General features: G+C 43.6%; 1 protein-coding gene across 2 annotated transcripts in view; it reads right to left on the bottom strand.

The window, feature by feature from the left end:
* dscama (Down syndrome cell adhesion molecule a) overlaps positions 1 to 20,369 on the bottom strand; it is a 92,415-nt gene that overhangs the window by 8,166 nt on the left and 63,880 nt on the right. For both annotated transcript variants that reach the window (XM_086130820.1, XM_086130821.1), the window contains exons 11-26: positions 19,000 to 19,179; positions 10,282 to 10,478; positions 9,786 to 9,882; positions 9,021 to 9,149; positions 8,728 to 8,895; positions 7,276 to 7,346; positions 6,626 to 6,869; positions 5,793 to 5,939; positions 4,416 to 4,571; positions 4,184 to 4,317; positions 3,801 to 3,954; positions 2,256 to 2,373; positions 1,986 to 2,149; positions 1,356 to 1,454; positions 1,072 to 1,260; positions 149 to 439 (exon numbers count right to left, since the gene is read on the bottom strand). In XM_086130820.1, the coding sequence (XP_085986946.1) occupies positions 149 to 439; positions 1,072 to 1,260; positions 1,356 to 1,454; positions 1,986 to 2,149; positions 2,256 to 2,373; positions 3,801 to 3,954; positions 4,184 to 4,317; positions 4,416 to 4,571; positions 5,793 to 5,939; positions 6,626 to 6,869; positions 7,276 to 7,346; positions 8,728 to 8,895; positions 9,021 to 9,149; positions 9,786 to 9,882; positions 10,282 to 10,478; positions 19,000 to 19,179 (2,538 nt within the window). The remainder of the gene's footprint in view (positions 1 to 148; positions 440 to 1,071; positions 1,261 to 1,355; positions 1,455 to 1,985; positions 2,150 to 2,255; positions 2,374 to 3,800; positions 3,955 to 4,183; positions 4,318 to 4,415; positions 4,572 to 5,792; positions 5,940 to 6,625; positions 6,870 to 7,275; positions 7,347 to 8,727; positions 8,896 to 9,020; positions 9,150 to 9,785; positions 9,883 to 10,281; positions 10,479 to 18,999; positions 19,180 to 20,369) is intronic.

Below are 20,369 nucleotides of genomic sequence, written 5' to 3'. Positions count from 1 at the left end.
CATTGAAAGACTTTCTTTTTCATTGATAACAAACGTTCAAATAGTTCTGCAAGACAACCTCGACTTGTCAAGAAGCCTTTGCAGATGCGGTTTTGGGACTTGCAAGCATCACTAATCCCATTAAAAATTTCTGCGGGAATTTACTTACTGCCGTCATAGCTGAGCGTTGCAAACTTGACCCTCTTCTCTGCGTAGCCAGCGCTGTTGTAGATTTTCATCTGCAACTCATACCAGGTTGCCTCTTGCAGGTCGTAGAGGATGTGACTCTTGGTGAGGGAGGTGCGTTGTGCTGTGGTCCATGAAGGAGAGTCCATGGGGCGATACTCCAGCGTGAAGGATGTGATCGGGCATCCGCCGTTGTTCCAGCCGTTCAGGTTGAGCTTCACTCGAGTGGCATTGATACTGGTAAAGAGCTCCTGTTCTTTGGAGTACTGAGGTTCTGAAGGGATGAGAAGATGGTAAAAATGAACCCATCCATCCATTTTCTAATCCGCTTATCCTCACAAGGCTCGCGGGCGTGCTGGAGGCTATCCTAGCTGTCTTTAGGCAGTAGGCGGGGGACACCCTGAACTGCTTGCCAGCTAATCGCAGGGCACACTTAGATGAACAACCATCCGCGTTCACACTCACACCTAAGGACAATTTACAGTGTTCCACTAACACTAACATGGTAAGCTGTCCACTGTAGTAACTGCTGTCCCTGAAAGGGTTAACCTGCCATGCATGTTTTTGGAATGTGGGAGGAAACCGCAATACCCGGAGAAAATCCACATAGGCATGGGGAGAACATGCAAACTCCACACGGGAAGGCCGGAGCTGGGATCAAACCCTACACATCTGCACTGTGAAGCAGACATGCTAAACTTTATATAGCTAGACCTGAACCCAACTCTAGCTATGTAAAGATAAAAGAGACATCAACTCCAACTACAACCGGCTGAGCCAAGGCAGTCGAAAAAGTCGAGTAGAATGTGAGACCATCCGTTTTCTTCTCAAATTGTGTGATGCGTGACTAATATTTTTGCAAACACTATACACAACTAACCTCCAACAAATGAACATGTTCCTTACCTTTCCCATGAGTCTTTGCTTCAATGATCTCACTAATGCGTCCTGGCCCGACGGCATTCTGGGCCGTTAGAGTGAACTTGTACCAGGTGCCACACTTGAGGTTCTCCAACCGATATGAGCGCTCACTTGGACTGATGGCGAAGTTTCCCCACTGTTCACTGTTGTCTTCTGAATATTGCAAAATGTAGCCTAGGGACAAAATATGGATTGTGAATGCCTGATCTGTTTAGGAATTGTAATTCAATCGATGATGATGATGTCGTAAAATTCCTTGTATATTCAACCTCTTATGGAGCTGCCGCCATTGTCTCCAGGTATCCAGGACAGGGTGATGGAAGTTGTGGTTGTCTTAGTCACTGTGAGGCGAGGCTGGTCAGGTGGAACTAAAGAAGAGAGACACGAGAGACATTTTTTTTTCTACTGTATTCCAGCATTCACCCGCTAATTTGCAGGGATCCGGATGGAGGTCCGCTGCAAATACCGAAATTCCGTGAGTAACTGATGGGCACCCAATAGTGTTTGTAATCCCCTATAGATGCCATAGGATGGCAGCAAAGCACTACTTTTGTCTAAATGAAACACCTCCACCTACTACAACATAGTTCCTTTCCACGAACATTTGTCAACATATGGCAGCAATGCATTTTAAAAATGTCAAATGTAACCTTTATTGAACCAATGAGATTCACAATCATTCAGAAGTCCTAATTTTGGTTTGATGAAGCTACTCAATTCACTTTGTTATAGTTATTTGGCACCACAATGCCAGAAGATGGTGCCAAAGTACTACTTGCATAACAGTGAATAGGTGGAGGAGGATTGGATTGGTGAAGAAACAAATAAAATAGTGACGAGGCGAATTTGTGAATATGGAGGCACAAATATGCGGCGACTGACTGTATTCCATTTCCTACCTTGAACCTGCAGGTTGAGGACGATTTTTTCAGAGCCAAAGCTATTACTTGCAACACAAGTATAGTTCCCAGAGTCCTCTGCTTTCACCGTCCGAATAACAAGGCTGCCGTTACCATGGACACTGCGCCGGCTGTCAATCACAACAGGTGCCGGGGTTCCATTGCTGCAACAAGAATGGATCACGTGATTCGGTTTTATGTTTTGTGGGTTAAATGAGCAATGACAACAGATACATGAGTTGACAGTCACACCGCCGTATGGATACTCACATTTCCTTCAACCACTTGATTGTTGGCGAAGGATCACCTACTGCCTTACAAGGCAACACAATGTCTTTCATCCAAGGTGTCGTGACTGTCCTGTTGAAGGTCAAGATGCGTGCTGGAGCTAAAAAAAAAGACAATAGAATCTATTTTAAACTGCAAGCAGCGATTTTTACAGCAAATCCCCAAACTGACCCTCAAACTTTGACATCATGTTTCTCCCCACGTTAAATTCCCGGCATACCACCAAATAAAAATGTCACAAAAAGTGTATACACAGTTCATTTGTTTTGCCTGCCACGATACATGTCTGTCAGAGATAGCTGAACAAAGATACATTATTTGTGTAGAAACAAATAATCTGTGGACTGATTAAGTGAAGTCAAATAATTTACTGATCAGCTCTCATGGTACGCTTAATGTGCTGTGGGACACTGGTTGGGAATCACTGATCTGTGATGCCTCACATTGGGGGGCTCATTCCACTGAAACTAAATCCCTTGTTGGAGTTTGTCAAAGTATTCCAAAATAGATGCTTCAAATCAAAGTGGCTGACTTCCTGTTTCATTTCAGGCATGGGTCCTTGACATTTTTTGTGTTTCTTGTTTAGTTCGGTACATCTGCTGAATTTCAGGGAAACTGGCTTCTTGTGACGTTCCAGGTGATGCAATGAACCCTTTCATGCACCCTGTAACCTGATAACATGGTAAGCTGTCCACTGTAACAACCGCTGTCCCTGAAAGGGTTAAGTGAGGTGTTTTTTGGGTGGGGTCATGTTTAGGATCCCTAAAAGACAAACATTTTCACCAGAATATACAAACTTGGGACTGGTCAGGAGCATTAAAATTAGGGATGGTCTGATTTTCTTTCCATTCCTCTTCTTTCAGACCCGTACATTCTGAAAGTCACATATGACTGCATATCTTTGCCCTCGAATGCAGAGATAATCCATAAAATACAAGGTGAAAGCCCTGATAAGAGCCATGGGTCTTGCTACCTGGCAGTTTTATCTGCATATGCGATCATCCATGCTCACACTAAGACAGTGATGTTCAGACAGGGTCACATGAGAGGTCATGAGCATTTTACTGATGCCATGTAGTGTTCTGGCTTTTGTTATTTCGGTGTTGTATTTAACCCTTTCAGGGACAGCAGTTACGACAGTGGACAGCTTATCATGTTATCAGGTTACAGGGTGCATGAAAGGGTTAATTTATTTTGTATTTGTAGATTTGATTTAATTTGGGGAAAACAAAGCACTGTTTCTAATACTGTTCTCTCAAACTGATGTACTCTGGTCCAAGAGGAGAGGCACACCTGAGACTTTCAAAACTGCGCAACCAGGCAGTTGCCATCCGTTCATGTTTTTAAGTTCAAGTTCAAGTCAATTTTATTGTCAAATGTGCTACATGTGCAACATACAGCACAGATGAAATTTCATTCCTCTCAACCACAGGAGAGAGAGGAGCCGCTGCGGGTGCCCGCGGCGCCATCAAAAGAACAGTTAACATAAAATGACAAAATAATACAACATTCCATAGTTTCACTTGCCTTCAGCCATGGGTTTAACAGTGATGATTTCGCTGGCATTTCCACGGCCGGCAGCAGTGACAGCCACCACCCAGATGCTGTATTGACGGTTTCTGCTCAGGTTGGGGATCCGGTAGAAGAACACATCTGGGGCCGCCTCAAACTCACTGCTGACCTGTGTGTGTGAAGATATTTTATTCTGAACTTTCTGCAACAACTAAAAAGTAATAAACCTGTGCACTGAACTGAAAAATGTCAAAAAAAGTAATTTTTTGAAGTAATGTGAATTTAGCTAGCACGTGGGTGTTAACAGTACATACAGTCTATGTACAGTTACAATACAATAATCAGATTTTTTTTCCCGTCTGTTATTATATTTATGCTACGATGCAGTCTTGTATTACCGTGGGGTGTGGGTTGGAGCAGAAAACAGTGTATTTCCTAATGATGCCGTTCACTTTGAGTGGAGGAAGCCATGACACAAACACGACTGAGTTGGAAGCAGCTGCTGCCTTCACACCTCCAGGAGGACCGGGAACTGAAATACAAAGTAAGTTATACTCCTGTAGTACTTACGTTTTTAAATTTTTTTACAATCTGATCGCCATCTTTGTGATTACGGAAATGACTGCCTACCGTCCTCCTTGGTGCGGATGTAAATCTGTTCACTGCGAACCCCGTCGCCTGCTCGGGTGAAGGCTAACACCTGGATGCTGTAGTTAGTGTATTTCTCTAGCCCGTCCAACTCCAGTGATGGCTTGGAAGTGGTAACATTCCTGATCTCTCCAAGCTCTGAGGAGAAAGTATGAAGACAATTCACTCCCAAATTTGAAAGCATTTATATGCTTCCCTGTCCAGAGCTTCGTTTCCATCCCGCTTTTAATTTGTCTCCGCAGGATATATACGATAATATCATTTGTGCATGTCTCTTGCTTTTCATGAGCAATTAAAAGACAAGAAGAATGGGAACTTGAAAGCTAATGTGATCACATACAGATTAAACCCAAAAAGGATGAACCATCTTTCTTATGTTATTTGCTATCTGCTGTTGTTCACTCACAGCAGGTTATAGGTTGATTCAATTTGTATGAATCACAAAACAGAAAACTGGCTATAAAACAAACAACAGCTTTTTGTATATAAATAAATAAGTATGCTAAAGCTCATAATTATTTAAACCCTTGCAACATTTTTTGGCTTTTTATTTAGGTCTGATGGAAGTGAGACACAGAAGAGTATACGTAATTCTAAATCTTAAGGAAAGGTATTTATTTAAGGTTATTCAAAAATACATATTTTTTCCACGATTGTACATTCTACTTATAGACTATGAAATAAATGGTATATTCTGGATATTCAAGAGGAAAACAAACTTATAAAACATGACGGGGGATGCTATACTGTCCGCTTAGATAAAATGTTTTGTTGTTTTAATCCACATACTTAGACTGCCTACTGTTCCCACGCAAACTCATCATGGTTGTCAAGTCCTTAGGCATTCACGGTTAATGTGTGGGCCAACATGATGTGACAGGGCAAGGGTCAAAGGTAATTGCGCTGTCACAACGGACTCCCACTCACGCGAATCCAGCTTGCGACAATGGTTGTAGCGTGTTATCTGACGTCCCATTGCCAGGGACAATTTTGGCCCAAAGACAATTACTCCTTGTGGGCTACCCACAATGCATGTGGGTGACTCCAAGCTACAACTTACTCACTGGCATCAGTAACAAACCTTATTACTCAGCATAACGCTGTTCTTCTTAGCTCATAACAAATTTCAGAAGAAGCAGAAATTAGTTGATAAGTAGCAACTGAGTCATACTGAAACCAAGCCAAGTCAAGGATGTACGCAAACTGCTGCCAAGCGAGAGGATATTCAGGAATCAGAGCATGTGACCCACTTCTAGTCTAGAAAGACATAGATCTGGAAATAAACCAATGCAAAAACCACAGTGACCTTAGCGATATCAAACGCAAAGTGCAAATGAGTGTGTACTGTCTATGCAGTACCTCCATCGGGCAGGTTGGCCCAGTAGATCACCCTGAAGCCCAGAAGGTTACCATTCAGAGCATCTTTAGGAGGGGTCAGCCAGGATAGAGAGATGACCTCTGGAAACGTAGCCGTGGCTTGGACGTGCTCTGGAGGACGACTTGGAACTGGCGAGGAAGAAGAACAGGAGAGATGATGCACCTACGCAAACAGCAGCCGCTCTTGAACGAGTGAAGAGACGTAGCAGTGCCCCCTAATCTCCGCTAGGGTGTAACGTAACCTCACAAATGACTCACGAAAGGGCACCCAAGCTGCTCGTTTTTGACACTGACCACAGTAGTACAAGCATGAAAGGTATTTGGCGTGTTTATTTTGTTACTAAGGCATCAGGAAGTCTGCGATCTTGATCAATGATATATTGACAGAAATGGGGACCTAACAGGCATATTGAAAATGATTTACATTCTAATCATTGACTTTTTTGGGTGGGGGGGAATCTTCTTAACGAAGTACAGGGTTTATAATTAGAGTGTGCCAATAGTCATACTTGTATGTATTTTTTATGTTATTTTTTTTATTGGCATAATTTAATCTGTTCAATTCTCAAAATACTATAGTATATTATCATTTCGACGAGTGGCTCGAGGGTCCCCTGCCATCCAACCTGTTTTATTCTTCGGAAGAGTTGTAAAATATGTATGTACAAAATGAATAAAGAGACGTTTTTGGAGTCCATATCTTGAGGTCATTGATTTTACTTGAACCGCAATGGACATGTTCTCCTGCCATTCGGTGTCAAAATGTGTCCTATTCAAAGGAATTTAATTGTGGAGCTATTTGCCTGCTTTCTTACCGTCCTCCAGTGTAGTGGCAGCCACCTCGGTGGAAGATGGCCCAGTGCCTGCACTGTTACTGGCTTGCACCACAACGCCATATTGGGTGAACTTCTTGAGATTGTCCAGGACCAAGCTTTCTGCGTTGTCACCGGTTGTCTCGACGCTAATTACGCTGAACTGGTAGTTTCCACCTGAGCTGTACTCTCTGTAGCCCACCTGGTAGCCTTTGATTGCACCATTCTGGAGGTGTTTCTTCGGTGCCTAACAGAAAAGTGCCAAAGGGTTATTGATGAATGTCAACACCCATACTGGGGCTGAAATATACTAAAGACAATGAACTTAAGACAACAGGATCTACCAACTACACGAAGCCTCCCTGACCAAAGTTGTTTTTGTAACCTTTTGTAACCTACTAGTATTTTGTCAATTTTGGCTTCTGCTTGAAGCGTCTTTATCAAACAAAACGAGTCCAGTTGCCTCGATTCAACCATTCTATTTTTTTCTATCTCCTGGATGCCTGTGAATGAACACAGACAAACCATGAATATCCTTTGTTGTAGTTTGTAAGACCCAGTGCAGGAAATGTAATTTCAAAAAATCCATCATCAAAAACAATGTCTTCAACACAATAATAACTTACCCTCCAGGAAACACAATAATAACTTACCCTCCAGGAAACTTTGATGCTCTGAGAAGAGAGGGCTTCCAGCTGCACATCCTGAGGTGGTCCATCAGGGGCTGGAGACAGATTTACAACATGTGTTAATTCATCAGCAAGATGTCCGCAAAGACAAATATACCTAAGTGTGTCTGGACCTGGTGGCTTGCACAAATGTGATGGGTGGAGTTTAAAAGCGTTTTCTTGCGTATGAATGGTATGAATGGAAGAGCACTTCCAGTAAAGGGGTGGTATACAAGGGGGGCTCATTTGCAGAAAGGGGTCTAAAACGGACTCTATTGACCATTGTGTGACATTTATTACTCAGGCGGCTAATTGAAAAATTCTGCTTTTAGTGGAGGGTCAGCGTGTGTTCAATAATGCAACAGAGCCAACGGTACTGATGTCACCGGGATGTTAATGAATTGACCTCGTCAGCGGTGACCCAACTTTTGCTTCTTGTCTTTAACTTTCGGCCTGCGTTTGGTATTGCCTGTAATCGGTATTATTGTTTCGTTAAATCCGAATAACCTGTAATAATCAAAAACATACTTGTACACTACTTATGCGATATAAAAATAAACATCGACAAGACATTGAGGCTTCTGAATGGATAAAGGAGCTGAGTTGGTACAGGTGGACACATAGAAATGCGAGTTTATAAAGTACCGTATTTTCCGTACTATAAGGCGCACCTAAAAACATTCAATTTTCTCAAAAGACGACGGTGCACCCTATAATCCGATGCACCCAATTCAAAGTGACTGTAACTCACTTTAGAGTCCCCATAGAGTTGTTTCCCTGTTAGTGTTCCGATGCCATCTAGTGGTGATTACTAGCAGGAACCAATTGTAACCTAAAAGGGTTCTCCCGACACTAATTGATGTGTATTCACCAACAAACACTCAAACCGACTACTACCTTGTGAGCTATGCGCAGCCATGATGAAATGAAGATAACACTAAAAGCATAGTTAACTACTGACAAAAACGAAGGAAGAAGGAGACAAGCAACACCTCTAAGGATATTTAGCCCCTTGTGGATGTGAGTCCAGGAGGTTTGTGTGCCTTTTTATTGAATCAATTGTCTTCATAACTTTTGTCTTGTATTTATTGTTTTGGAATGCCATTTGTATTTACAGTAGGTTTCATGTCAGTGTTTGTGACTAGTTCTAATGGCTTTGTTACAGCTGTAGCAGTTGTGAAGTCTCTGTATAAATAAAGCTGTACAGTATTGTATTGTATTGTGTTCCTGCTGCGTAGCACCATCTACTGGATGCATAATGCAACCGCAGCCACTGCTGGTGCTTCTATGCACCTTATAATGCAGTGCGCCCGATAGATGAAAACTGTTTTAAAATAGGCTATTCATTGAAGGTGCGCCTTATAATCCAAAGTGCCTTATAGTGCAGAAAATACGGTATATATTTAGACCACAGACAACAGAGCAGCAACTGTTTACCAGCTTCGTCGGTGGTGATGGTGAGCTCGTTACTGGCCTCGCTCTTTCCGATCAGGTTCTTGGCAAACATGCGGATGTTGTACGTGGAGGAAGGATGCAGGTCAATGATTGTGGCCTGGTTGAGCTGAGGTGAGACATCTTTGGTCTTCTGAGCTGTGTCCCAGGAGGCTGTAAAAGGGGAGAAGGTACAGTTTATGGGGGGCGGAGGGGGGGGGGGGATGTTGAAGGCAAGCCAAGGCTTGGAGGAAATGACTATTTGTGGATCACATTTCATATGAGACATTGTGCCCTACCCGATTTGTTTTTGCTCTCAATATCAAAGCCTGTGATTGGGCTATTGCCATCAAATCCCATAGTCCAACGTAGGGCAATCGTTCTGTCCTTCACTTCTCTGATTTCCACTTCTGGGGGATCAGGAGGCTCTGCGAAGAGCAAAGTTGACAAGTCATGTTTTCACTATTACTGCGGTCACAGTAAATGATGACGGTTTGCTGGATTCAATTCACCATTATACAAGGGAAGCTCTAAAATCAAAAGTCCAATGTGGCAACATGAGCAAAATCCAGGGAACATCTTAAATGACGTCATGTCAACATATCGTACATCACAAGAGCTTGACAATACTAAAAGATGTCTGTAGATATTGCTTTTTTTGAGGGGGGGGGGTAGTCGGGGGGGGGGGCTGTTTCTTTACACAAATTCAGAAAAATGGACCAATCCCCTCAGGGTGTGTTATGAGAAGAAGAAAAGTTATGACAAATTCAAAGCAAAAAGACTTCTGTATCATATCCAACAAGGTAAAGAGCGTTTTCAAGCTCTTACAAATTTAAAATTCTCTCCTGTGCATGCCTGATGCTGTATGAATACAAGACATGTTACTTTAGACATTGCGTTTCCAGCATTTATCAGGGTGCCAAACTCTAGAACGGATTATTTCAATATTCATGACTTCCTTTGCAAAGGATTGTTTTGAAATCTGAACCAATAGGAGGTAAATGTGTTTAACTTGAGAGGCTCCACTCTAGATGTTTCTACTGTAAAGCAGAAGTGGCTTTTACCTTGCACTGTGAGCTGTATGATCCCTCGGTCTTCACCAAAAGAATTGATGGCGTGGCAGGAAAAAAAGCCAGAGTCCTCCCTCACTGTGGGCATGATCTGATAAATGCACCATAGTGAATTTGTCAAAAGAATATAGTTACAGTCCATCATGTCTTGAGTCCTCATGCTTTTATAACTGGGACATATTTTGTCAAATGTACATATTTGAGATGTTGTAATACCCTTTTCCCCCACTTTGCTGCACTGTGGTTCAAATTTATTTTGCCAAATGTGACCCATCAGTCATCAACACTAACTACAGAGACACTTTTAAACAGGTCAATTTTTAATCTCTCTTTCACAGGACATTTGGGTTTTGTACATTGGCATCGTCGGTAACGATACGCATTCATTCTGCCACCAATTGTTTATTAACTCATCATGACAGCCATAAAAAGGGCCTTGCCTATTATTGGGAAGTTAGATGAATATTTAACTTGAAAAGTACACTCTTACCTGCAGGGTGGAGATGACTTCATCTCCGACCTCCTTGACCGTCACCACGTAGCGACTGGTCTCAGGGTTGATGATACGTTCCTCCTTGTCCCAGCGTACCATGATGGGCTTCTCGCCATGAGCCGTGCAGCTCATTTTCTTCTCTTCACCTTGCGTGGCCAATGTGGTGTTGGGGTACGATGTGATCATGGCAGGAACTGGTTCATAATAAATTAAGAGGAGGGGGAAAAAACCCACTTAGAATGTTTTGCAAGTGTTTACTTTGGGAAGCTCTCACATGATCAAACCAGTTCTATAATGTCATGATAAAAACATTAGGAGAAAATGGTAACCACCTCACAATGAATTTTCAATGTAATGTAGGAGAGTAAGTATTTTTCCTCCGAGGAATTAAATGCAACAAGAGGTGTTGGCATGTATCTTGTATGTGAGGCGACTAAAAGGTACAATGAACCCTCCGAAGACATCTCACCAAATACACGCTGGTGATATCGCTCAGAAAACATAGCAGCTCTCTGGTCCCTCCCCCAGATACTCAAGCGCATACACGCACACACAAACATATCCGGATGTAAAGCGTGACTCCATGTGATGTGATGAGAAGTGTCAGGCAAGAGGTTGCAAACATTTAAGCCTCATCTCTTATTTACTCCACAGCCATTTGGGGCTCGTCTACGGAAAAGAACGCTGATTTATTTTGCATGACAAATATAAATTTTTTGTGAGGCACATTCAAAAAGAAAAAAAAAAGAGGGAAAAAGATAACGGCTAAGATTCTATGTAAACGTTTATTTTAGAGCACAACTACTCTCACAGAAGTGGCTAAGAACATGGCGATGTTGTTGACACTCCTGGCAATCTGGAACAATCCACGGAGGTGACAAACAGCAATGAGGGAAGAATCTCAACTTCTTTTTCTAGCGGAAATAAGAAGCCTGAACGGTGAACAGCAAATGGTTTCAGCATCCAGAATGTAGCGGATAAATCTATTAAATCTGCATGACATTTGATATTGTTTTTAAATCGTAGGCATGCAGATACTGCATTCGATCCACCTGTTGTCACCATGTAGAGGCTCTTTAAAAGAGCTTCTACATAGGTTCATGTTAATGATCTCTCACAGTGATTATCAACAATGATTTAACAAAGTGGGACACAAATAAACATCATTATGATACGATTTGATGTCGATGCATGTTTATAAAGGTTTGCATTTCGGGATCACTTCTACAACATTTCGAGCAAATCTTAATGCCCCATCTCCGGTGACCAATTTTTAGAACAGGCTGACACTTCTTGGTGACCCCTACTGCGCCGTATATACATTATATTATGAGTGGATAAGATAATGACATGATTGTCAATTTGCATTTTAAGTACAATACTCCCAGAAATCACATTGTGTGATGTCACAAATTGTGATTTTGAATTGCAAATATATATAGCGCGTCAGCCTCACAGTGCAGAGGTCCAGGGGTTCGATTCCTGTGTGGCCTTCCTGTATGGGGTTTGAGTGGTCTCCCCGTGCCTGCGTGGGTATTTTCCGGGTACTCTGGTTTCCTCCCACATTCCAAAAACATGCGTGGCAGGTTAATGAAACACTCTGAGGTGTGACTGTGAGAGCAGATGGTTGGATGTCTATCTGTGCCCTGCGATTGGCTGGCCATTGGGTCAGGAGTGTACCCCGCCTACTGCCCGAAGACAGCTGAGATAGGCTCCAGACCCCCCGCGACCCGTGATCATTACTTCAGTGTTGTTGCATGTGTCTTGGAAAAAGAAATACAACCGCTACAATATAAATGAATGTAAGTAGAGCCATTTTGATATTGTACACCACTAGGACAAGTAAAAAAAACAACAAATAAACACAATGCACAGGTGTTTGGTGTATGTATACTGTACATACAATTGTGTTTCTTCAAAGCCACCCAGAAGGTAGTGATGAAACATCCAGGGGATTGTAGCAGATAGGCCAGTGGCTGGCTGATCGGCTGCTCCCGTGAGACAAAAGCGCCGCCCCCCCCTACCTTTCTATTCCCTTTCCACCCTCCTCCCAGGCTTCCTTTCACCTGGCCAGGTTACCATGCCAACCAGCATCGGACGGTTGCTTTCCTCTCCTCCTCCCGCTCATGCTCCTGCCTGTGCTCTTAGAAAAAGGACCATTTTGAGTGGCCAATAGAACATGGACATGACATTGATTTTTCGCAGCATGATGGTGATTACACTATCATGCCCTGAATGGTGCAATGCAGAACTCGACCAAAATGTACGTTGTGGTGAATTGTGTTGAAATGTTAAGTGTAATATACAAATATACACAATTATATTCTATAAATAGGGCGGCCCGGTAGTCCAGTGGTTAGCACGTCGACTTCACAGTGCAGAGGTACAGGGTTTGATTCCAGCTCCGGCCTCCCTGTGTGGAGTTTGCATGTTCTCCCCGGGCCTGCGTGGGTTTTCTCCGGGGAACTCCGGTTTCCTCCCACATTCCAAAAACATGCATGGCAGACTGATTGAACATGCTAAATTGTCCCTAGGTGTGAGTGTGAGCGTGAATGGTTGTTCGTTTCTGTGTGCCCTGCGATTGGCTGGCAACTGGTTCAGGGTGTCCCCCGCCTACTGCCCGAAGACGGCTGGTATAGGCTCTAGCACCCCCCCCGCGCCCCTAGTGAGGATTAAGCGGTTCGGAATATGAATGAGGGAATGAATATTCTATAAATAATATAACATCAACATGTGAGTAGCTTCCTGTGTATGCTATATATGTACAGTATCATACATTTCATTTCTGAAGCTGAATACCTTTCGGTGTAGTTACTCAATTTTAATTGATCATACTGCCTCATAGTTAATGTGTCAGTAATATAGTATTGCAATACAAAGAAGTGCAGGATTAAATAACTACCATACTTCATTTTAAAAATACAGATCTATTATTGTTGAAAGCGTCGAGCATTTTTTTACTCAGTGAGTTAGTGGATGTCCCGCGAACAGGTCCAACAAAATTACCAAGTAGCACATTTGACCAAAAGAAGCTGATTTTCTTTTCACAGAATAGTTTCGGTTGCCTGCTATTGAAATTGGTCTGGAGTTGCCACGAGAAAACGAAGAATTGATAAAGACTGGCAAATACATCTTCATCTTTATAGAGACTTGTTAGCAATTCCATTAGGAGTGTGTGATGAGTTATTTAAATTGGTGCCCTCAATAGTAAACAGTGTTGTTCTAACACAAACATCTTTTGTTCACGTGTAAACTTTTAGGGACCTAGCTTCATATCTAGGCGCTTGTGCACTCGGCGTAAAAACTGCTGCATCTTCATTTTTGTGCCAGGACATATCTAGTTGACCATGTCTGGGAATTTGCTGCGCTTTGTTGGGTATTCTGATGCACCGAGGGTGTTTTCTTTTGCACGACCCTACCACACCTGGCAATTCAGTGACAGAAAGTAGACCAGACCTTAGAACACCTAAAAGTCGTGGCTCAACTTAATTTTGGTGAATTTGATTGAGGCGCAAGGAGACAGATTCTGCACTCCGGTGATATGTGTGGTGGAAGTGATCGGTTTTCATTCATGACTATGACAATAGCATGCATTGAACCCTATCAATCACTGCAGTAATCAGTGAATGAAATGCATTACTATTGTCCTACTCGTAATCATCCACTCCAAAATGAGTTTGGTTTTTTTGGGGGTCTACGGTTCCTAGGAGGAGGACAAAAAGGCTCCAGGTTTATCCCAAGTACATCCATCCATCCATTTTCTGATCCGCTTTATCCTCACAAGGGATGCGGGGGGGTGCTGGAGCCTATCCCAGCCGTCTTCGGGCAGTAGGCGAGGGACACCCTGAACCGGTTGCCAGCCAATCGCAGGGCACAAAGAGACAAACAACCATCCGCGCTCTCACTCGGAACAATTTAGAATGTTCAATCAGCCGGCCATGCATGTTTTACAAATATGGGAGGAAACCGGAGGGCCTGGAGAAATCCCACGCAGGCCAGGGAGAACATATAAAATCACACAGGGAGGCTGGAGCCTGGGATCAAACCCACGACCTCTGCACTGTGAGGTCGATGCGCTAACCACTGGACCACCGGGCCACTGCTGTTTGTGTCGTATTTCCCAGAGGATCTTGCTGTATTTATCCATCCATCCATTTTCCGAACCGCTTGATCCTCGCTAGGGTCGCGGGGGGTGCTGGAGCCTATCCCAGCCGTCTTCGGGCAGTAGGCGGGGGACACCCTGAATCAGTTGCCAGCCAATCGCAGGGCACACAGAGACGAACAACCATCCACACCCACACCCACACCGTGGGACAATTTAGAGCGTCCAATCAGCCTGCCATGCATGTTTTTGGAATGTGGTAGGAAACCGGAGCACCCGGAGAAAACCCACGCAAGCCCGGGGAGAACATGCAAACTCCACACAGGGAGGCCGGAGCTGGAATCGAACCCGGTACCTCTGCACTGTGAAGCCGACGTGCTAACCACTGGACTACCGGGCCGCCCTTGCTGTATTTACCTTTCTAAATTTTCTTTGTTTGTTTTGTTTTGTCACAAATACACAATCGGTCCTACTGACCTCAAATTCTTATTTGCAATTCTATTAAGAACAACATTATAAGCTTGAAAATCCTTCGGTTATAATGTTGTCTACATTAGCGTATAAACAGTACAGGACTGTGTTACTGGCCGCCTCACAGGCCAATGTTGGCCACGGGGCACTCTGGCTCGACAGGGCCATGAGAGCCAGGCGAGAGATGACGAGCAGAGCTCCATGCCCTGCAGCCACTTTGTAAGTGGGTGCTGGGGTAGAGCCAGCCAGGGTTGGGGGTTGGGGGGGTTGGAGGAAAGGAGAGCGCTCTGGCAATTGCACAGAGATGACTAGTTCACTAGGCGCCTGCAATGTACTGAAATAATTCCCTTAGCTGCACAATTGGCTTGGACATGGAGCAAAAGAGCAAATGTATGCCCGCAGACTGGGTGGGTCTCTGCGCTGGAGCCAAGAGGGGGCTTGTGGTGGATGCAGATGAGTTCAGAAGATGAAAGAGATACAGATCAGGGAGAGAGGGGACTTCCTTCTGCTTGTTTGAAGGGTGCCGTTTGGTGACCGAAAGGCCATTTACCACTTCTCCTCATACACACCTCATTATGCTCTCTTCCCTCATCCGCTGTGTCTAGTGACATTATGATGCCAAATTGGCTTGATTGGTCTTAATTGGCAATGATAAAAACCGAGTGGCTGTTGACTGACTCTGATAGCATCCGCTGTGGATTGGTAATGAATTGCCTGAATTGCTGTTCTGTTTTGGAGGTAAGGATGCTTGACGGGTAAGCACGTATAAATCACTGGCTTCCACCTGCATCCAGTGATGGATTATGAGTTACATAAGAAGCTGTCTGATACTTGGGAGAGAAAAAATAATAATAAACACAAGTAGGCGAGCTTAATGCCAGTGCGGTAAGTGCAGTCAGCCTCTGCTGCCGTTAGTCCAGCGGTGATGTCCATCCAGGATGATGCATGGCGTATTATGATGAGACATTAGGCTAGGAACAAGCACTCATAACAATGAAAGTGCCAAGCTCGGGTATTACAATAGATGCAATTCATTTACCAGGAGTAGAAAAGTGGAATCTATTTAAACCATTGCATCAGGCCGCTGGCCCATTATTCTTTTATAATAGCGTCACCGGATCTGTATACCATTACATTATCGTTTTGTTGTCGTGAGCGCAGTCCTTTGTGCTCCAACGTGTGCCTTCGCTGTGTCTGCCCGTGAGCTTTGCTTGCTCACCTGTGTCACATGACCTTGGCCAAATTCATACATCTCAGTGAATATCATTTAAAATATACAATGGATTCTTCCTGGTTTGTTGACTCAAAAGGTACGCTTGGACGGCCAATAATACAAAGCGAAGATCATACTATCCGTCACGTGAGGACTTTAGCATGCGTCAGCTTGTGTGCTTCCCTAATTGGCCTCCTAAGCCTCTTAAGTAGCTGTTCAAATGGGGTCGACTGTCCTGGATAAACAACATAAAAACAGTGTGTGCAGACGATAACAGCGCCAATATTGCAGATTGTTAAGAGCTACAAACAGCGAACCCCACTGGCTAAACATCTATCAAAAAAAACCCAAAACAAAACAAATACATCTTTAAGGGGTTAATGAGCCCTCTGCACAGTCAAACCCCCAATTGGGGGAGAGGAGGTTAAGATTACTATGGAGAGCAATGGACAACAGATCAGGGCAACACACGTATCACAACAACAGCCTGCATCTTTGAGTGCAGCACAGATTGCACCTGAGGGATTGCTGACACACACACACGCACATGGACACACACACAGTACAACAGTGGATTTTTTTAACACAGTACTGGGTTACTGTATGTTGTTTGTGGACTGCCACCCTTTATTTATTTATTTTTTAAGCTATAATGCAACACAGCAAAACCACAGACACATGAAAATGCATTTGTAGATACAGTATATGTTCATGTTTGTCCATGTATTTGCTAGTTAGCAGGCTGCTTCCTTGTTCATCAAGGATGACAAAAAGACAGCCAAACTGAAATCGGTTCATCCATAGCTTATGAACCACTTCTACATGTTTTGACAATATTATTATTTTTTGTTTGCCCCAGTGCTGCATCTCCCAAAGTAAGCCAATTATGCAGGAAGTGTGAGTGTTCTGCAAACCTATTCTTGTCCATAACTGTATGCAAGAGACATGAAGCATATTTTTAAATGCATTTGAATACAGTGACACTAGTTGTCTCGAGCTGTCACCTAGTACAGGTTTGTTTAGTGTCATTGTACATGAAAAAAATAAATGACATTACAAAGTAGTGTACTGTTCTGCGATTGATTCAGAAGATTCTCTGATAGCGTCCTGACTGGCTAGCTTTTATTTGATGATGATGCATCATGCTATAAGTGTGGTAAAAGAACAATTTGTACGTCTCAATACATTTCACTGAAAATAACGCCGGCATGACTTGTGAATGAAGAGGTTTCACTTGTGTGCATGTTTCTGTGACGGGTCATGACAAGGAGGGACATGAGGAGTGCTTGCTTGTTGTTGTTTATTTCAGGCTGGCAGACAGAACGAGGAGCTCAGCAGGGAGTACTCTGCTGTGGCTTGATAAGAGCCACAGGGGCACAAGTTTCATCTACTTGTGGTTGATCGAAATGAGTGCCAAGCCTCAATGGACTGGTTGTGAATCGCACATTCACACACGTACACACACAGAGAAATAAATCAACAGCCTTGTCATTTCAGCTCAATCGATCAGGCATGCTCTACTGTACATCTTGAATCCTGCGAAATGAACAGTATTTACGTTATAATTCAATTTCACCATAGGGATAGTATTCTTATGAACAAAAAGTACTGTATTACTAAAAATATGGCACAGCAAACGTTTTTTTTCCTGTAATTATTGTTTTGTGTCACCTCTAATTGACACAGGAGGCTTTTTGGAGTAAATTGTTGAATTCATGAATGTTAGTGAATGGTTTGTCATTTATTCATGAAATATACAATATAGAATATAGTCCAGGGCGGCCAGTGGTTAGTGTGTCGACCTCACAGTACATATTTGTGGGTTCGATCCCAGCTCCGACCTCCCTGTGTGGAGTTTCCATGTTCGCCCCGGGCCTGCGTGGGTTTTCCCCGGGTACTCAGGTTTCCTCCCACATTCCAAAAACATGCATGGCAGGCTAATTGAACACTCTATTGTCCCTAGGTGTGAGTGTGAGCGCGGATGGTTGTTCACCTCTGTGTGCCATGCGATTGGCTGGCAACTGGTTCAAGGTGCCCCCCCCCCCACTGCCCGGAGATGGCTGGGGTAGGCTCCAGCACCCCTCGCAACCCTTGTGCGGATAAAGCGGATTGGAAAATGGATGGATGGGTGAATATAGTCCAACTGTGTGCATGGGTGGAGTTTTCTCTCTTTTGATATTTTGGCAGACTTTGCGCAGGTCGAATTGGGCGTAACAGGGCGTTTGCACCTTGGTGGGATGGACGGAGCCTTTCTCAATCCTAGCAGCATAGGTCATTTACATAACAATCAGGGCAGTCTGAGTGAGTATGCCATGCTTGACATTGCGGGAACAGAAATAGACTTGCTGGGGTCCGTGCATGACATTGGCAGCTGGTAAACTGCAAGATCTCCCCTTGCAGATGAGGTAGTCGGCTGCGCATGTGACATGGGTAATTTGAGAATGTCTTGCATCCCCGATCTTGTGTGCAAAGTAGAACCCATACTGTATGTAATATACAATGTCAGGGCAGATGTGTAACCCTTACTTCCTTCAACTTGTTTTTTTCTTTATCCGTCGTACATGTTTTCCACAAAGCAAATCTTGGCAGCATGCAAAATTCAGGGATTAATGGAGGGAAGCTAAGTCCTTACCCGCACAGCGGATAAATGCTATATTTTCTCAGAGTAATGAAATCTGTGTCTTTCGTGGGATTCGTTGATGCAAAAAATAAAAATAAAAATAAAAACATAGCAAGCACGAGTCACAAAACAAAATTGACTTCAACTCACTTCAGCTTTGCGCTTGAGAGTTAAATGTTGATCTAATTCTATTCAATTATGTGGTATAGTATGATGAGGAGTCATTTGAAAAGCTTACATTTGTTTGGGGGAAATTACCCGTCAAAGAGAACAATGTCTAAAATGTGTAATTTATCCTACAAGACTTACTTTTGACGTTGAGATACATGGACTTGCTGACATCAGCCCCAACATCATTGCTGACTCGACAAAGGTAGAAGCCACTGTCTTCTTCCAGCACATGTTTGATGAGTAAAGAGCCATTGACCAGCACTTCGATGCGAAAGCCTGAGTTGAGGGCGATGGGTTTGAATTGAGGGACTCCAGCACCTACGGGAAAATAAATAATTTTCATAACCTTGTTCTTTCTATAGAGATATGAAAAACAACCAACCAATCTGGTAGGCTTCAAAGCAGGGAACCTCTCAGATCGCATTTGTCTGGCCTCTTGTGGCGAGGCAGAACGGTCAATGAAAACATTTGATTGCAGTGTTGTGTCAGTGAGGCAAAGGAAATAGGAAGTCAGGCGAGACACATCATGATTTCGGCGCTATTTGACTGTCGCCTCTTGACAGCCCCGGAGCAGTTGTGTTTTTTGCGCCTGTGGTGGGCAGCATTTTTCACAGCCCCGTTTTGTTCAGCGGACATGTCGGCGCTATTGGACAGTCCGCATTGGTGCGGCTGAATGGATGGCTGGGGGGGATCTGAGCATGACGAGAGAGGAGTGTCAGCGCGCAGCGCGGGTGCATGTTGGGAACTAAGAGTCGCCACTTGAAATTGAAGTGGATCTAAATGGGAGAGGAGAAGTGAACCAATCTCTTTTTTTTCCATCAATGGACGCTGCAGCTTCTTGTTTACTTACGAATGTCATGCCCGTTTTGAGCATGGCGTCTCTGATCTACTAGTGAAAGGAGACTTTTATTCTTTCCTCTTTCATCTTTCGTTGCTTCAAACAACAAAGCGTATGCAGGAATCATGGTTTCGATTGTATGACTACCCTTGTTTTATGTTATATGTCCTGTTATATTATTTTTCGATTATTTTGTTGTTTTACATCACCTGTTCTGTCAAAGCGCTTTGTTACAGCTGCAGGTGTTGTGAAAGCGCAATATAAATACAGATGTATTGTCTTGTTTTTCGCCTGTTTGAGCAATTTAACGGGTGAGGGCATTGCACAATTGCGCACGCGCGCAGCTGAGAGGGGACATGGCCTCTGTACATTTTCTTTCGTCCAAAGAAAGGTTTTACTTTTATGCATGTGGTTCTCATCTCTCAGACCTCACTTGGATTTGAGTGGGTGGGTTGTACATTCAACCTCATGGCGGTGGATGTTACTGTCTGTCACAGGTGCAAACTGGTGGCCCGGGGGCCAGATCTGACCCGCCACATGAGTGAATGTGGCCCGCAAAAGCAAATCGTGAATGTCAACCTTGAATAATCAATAATCAACCAATGAATAATTTCTGAACACTTCATTAGCTTCTGAGTTTGAATGTAGTTATCCATCAATATGTTATGTT

Source organism: Hippocampus guttulatus, chromosome 15, assembly GCF_054856545.1.
Source record: "Hippocampus guttulatus isolate MCC_2025c chromosome 15, RoL_Hgut_1.0, whole genome shotgun sequence".
Lineage (NCBI taxonomy): Eukaryota > Metazoa > Chordata > Actinopteri > Syngnathiformes > Syngnathidae > Hippocampus > Hippocampus guttulatus.
This window is presented reverse-complemented; position numbering and strand designations above follow the sequence as displayed.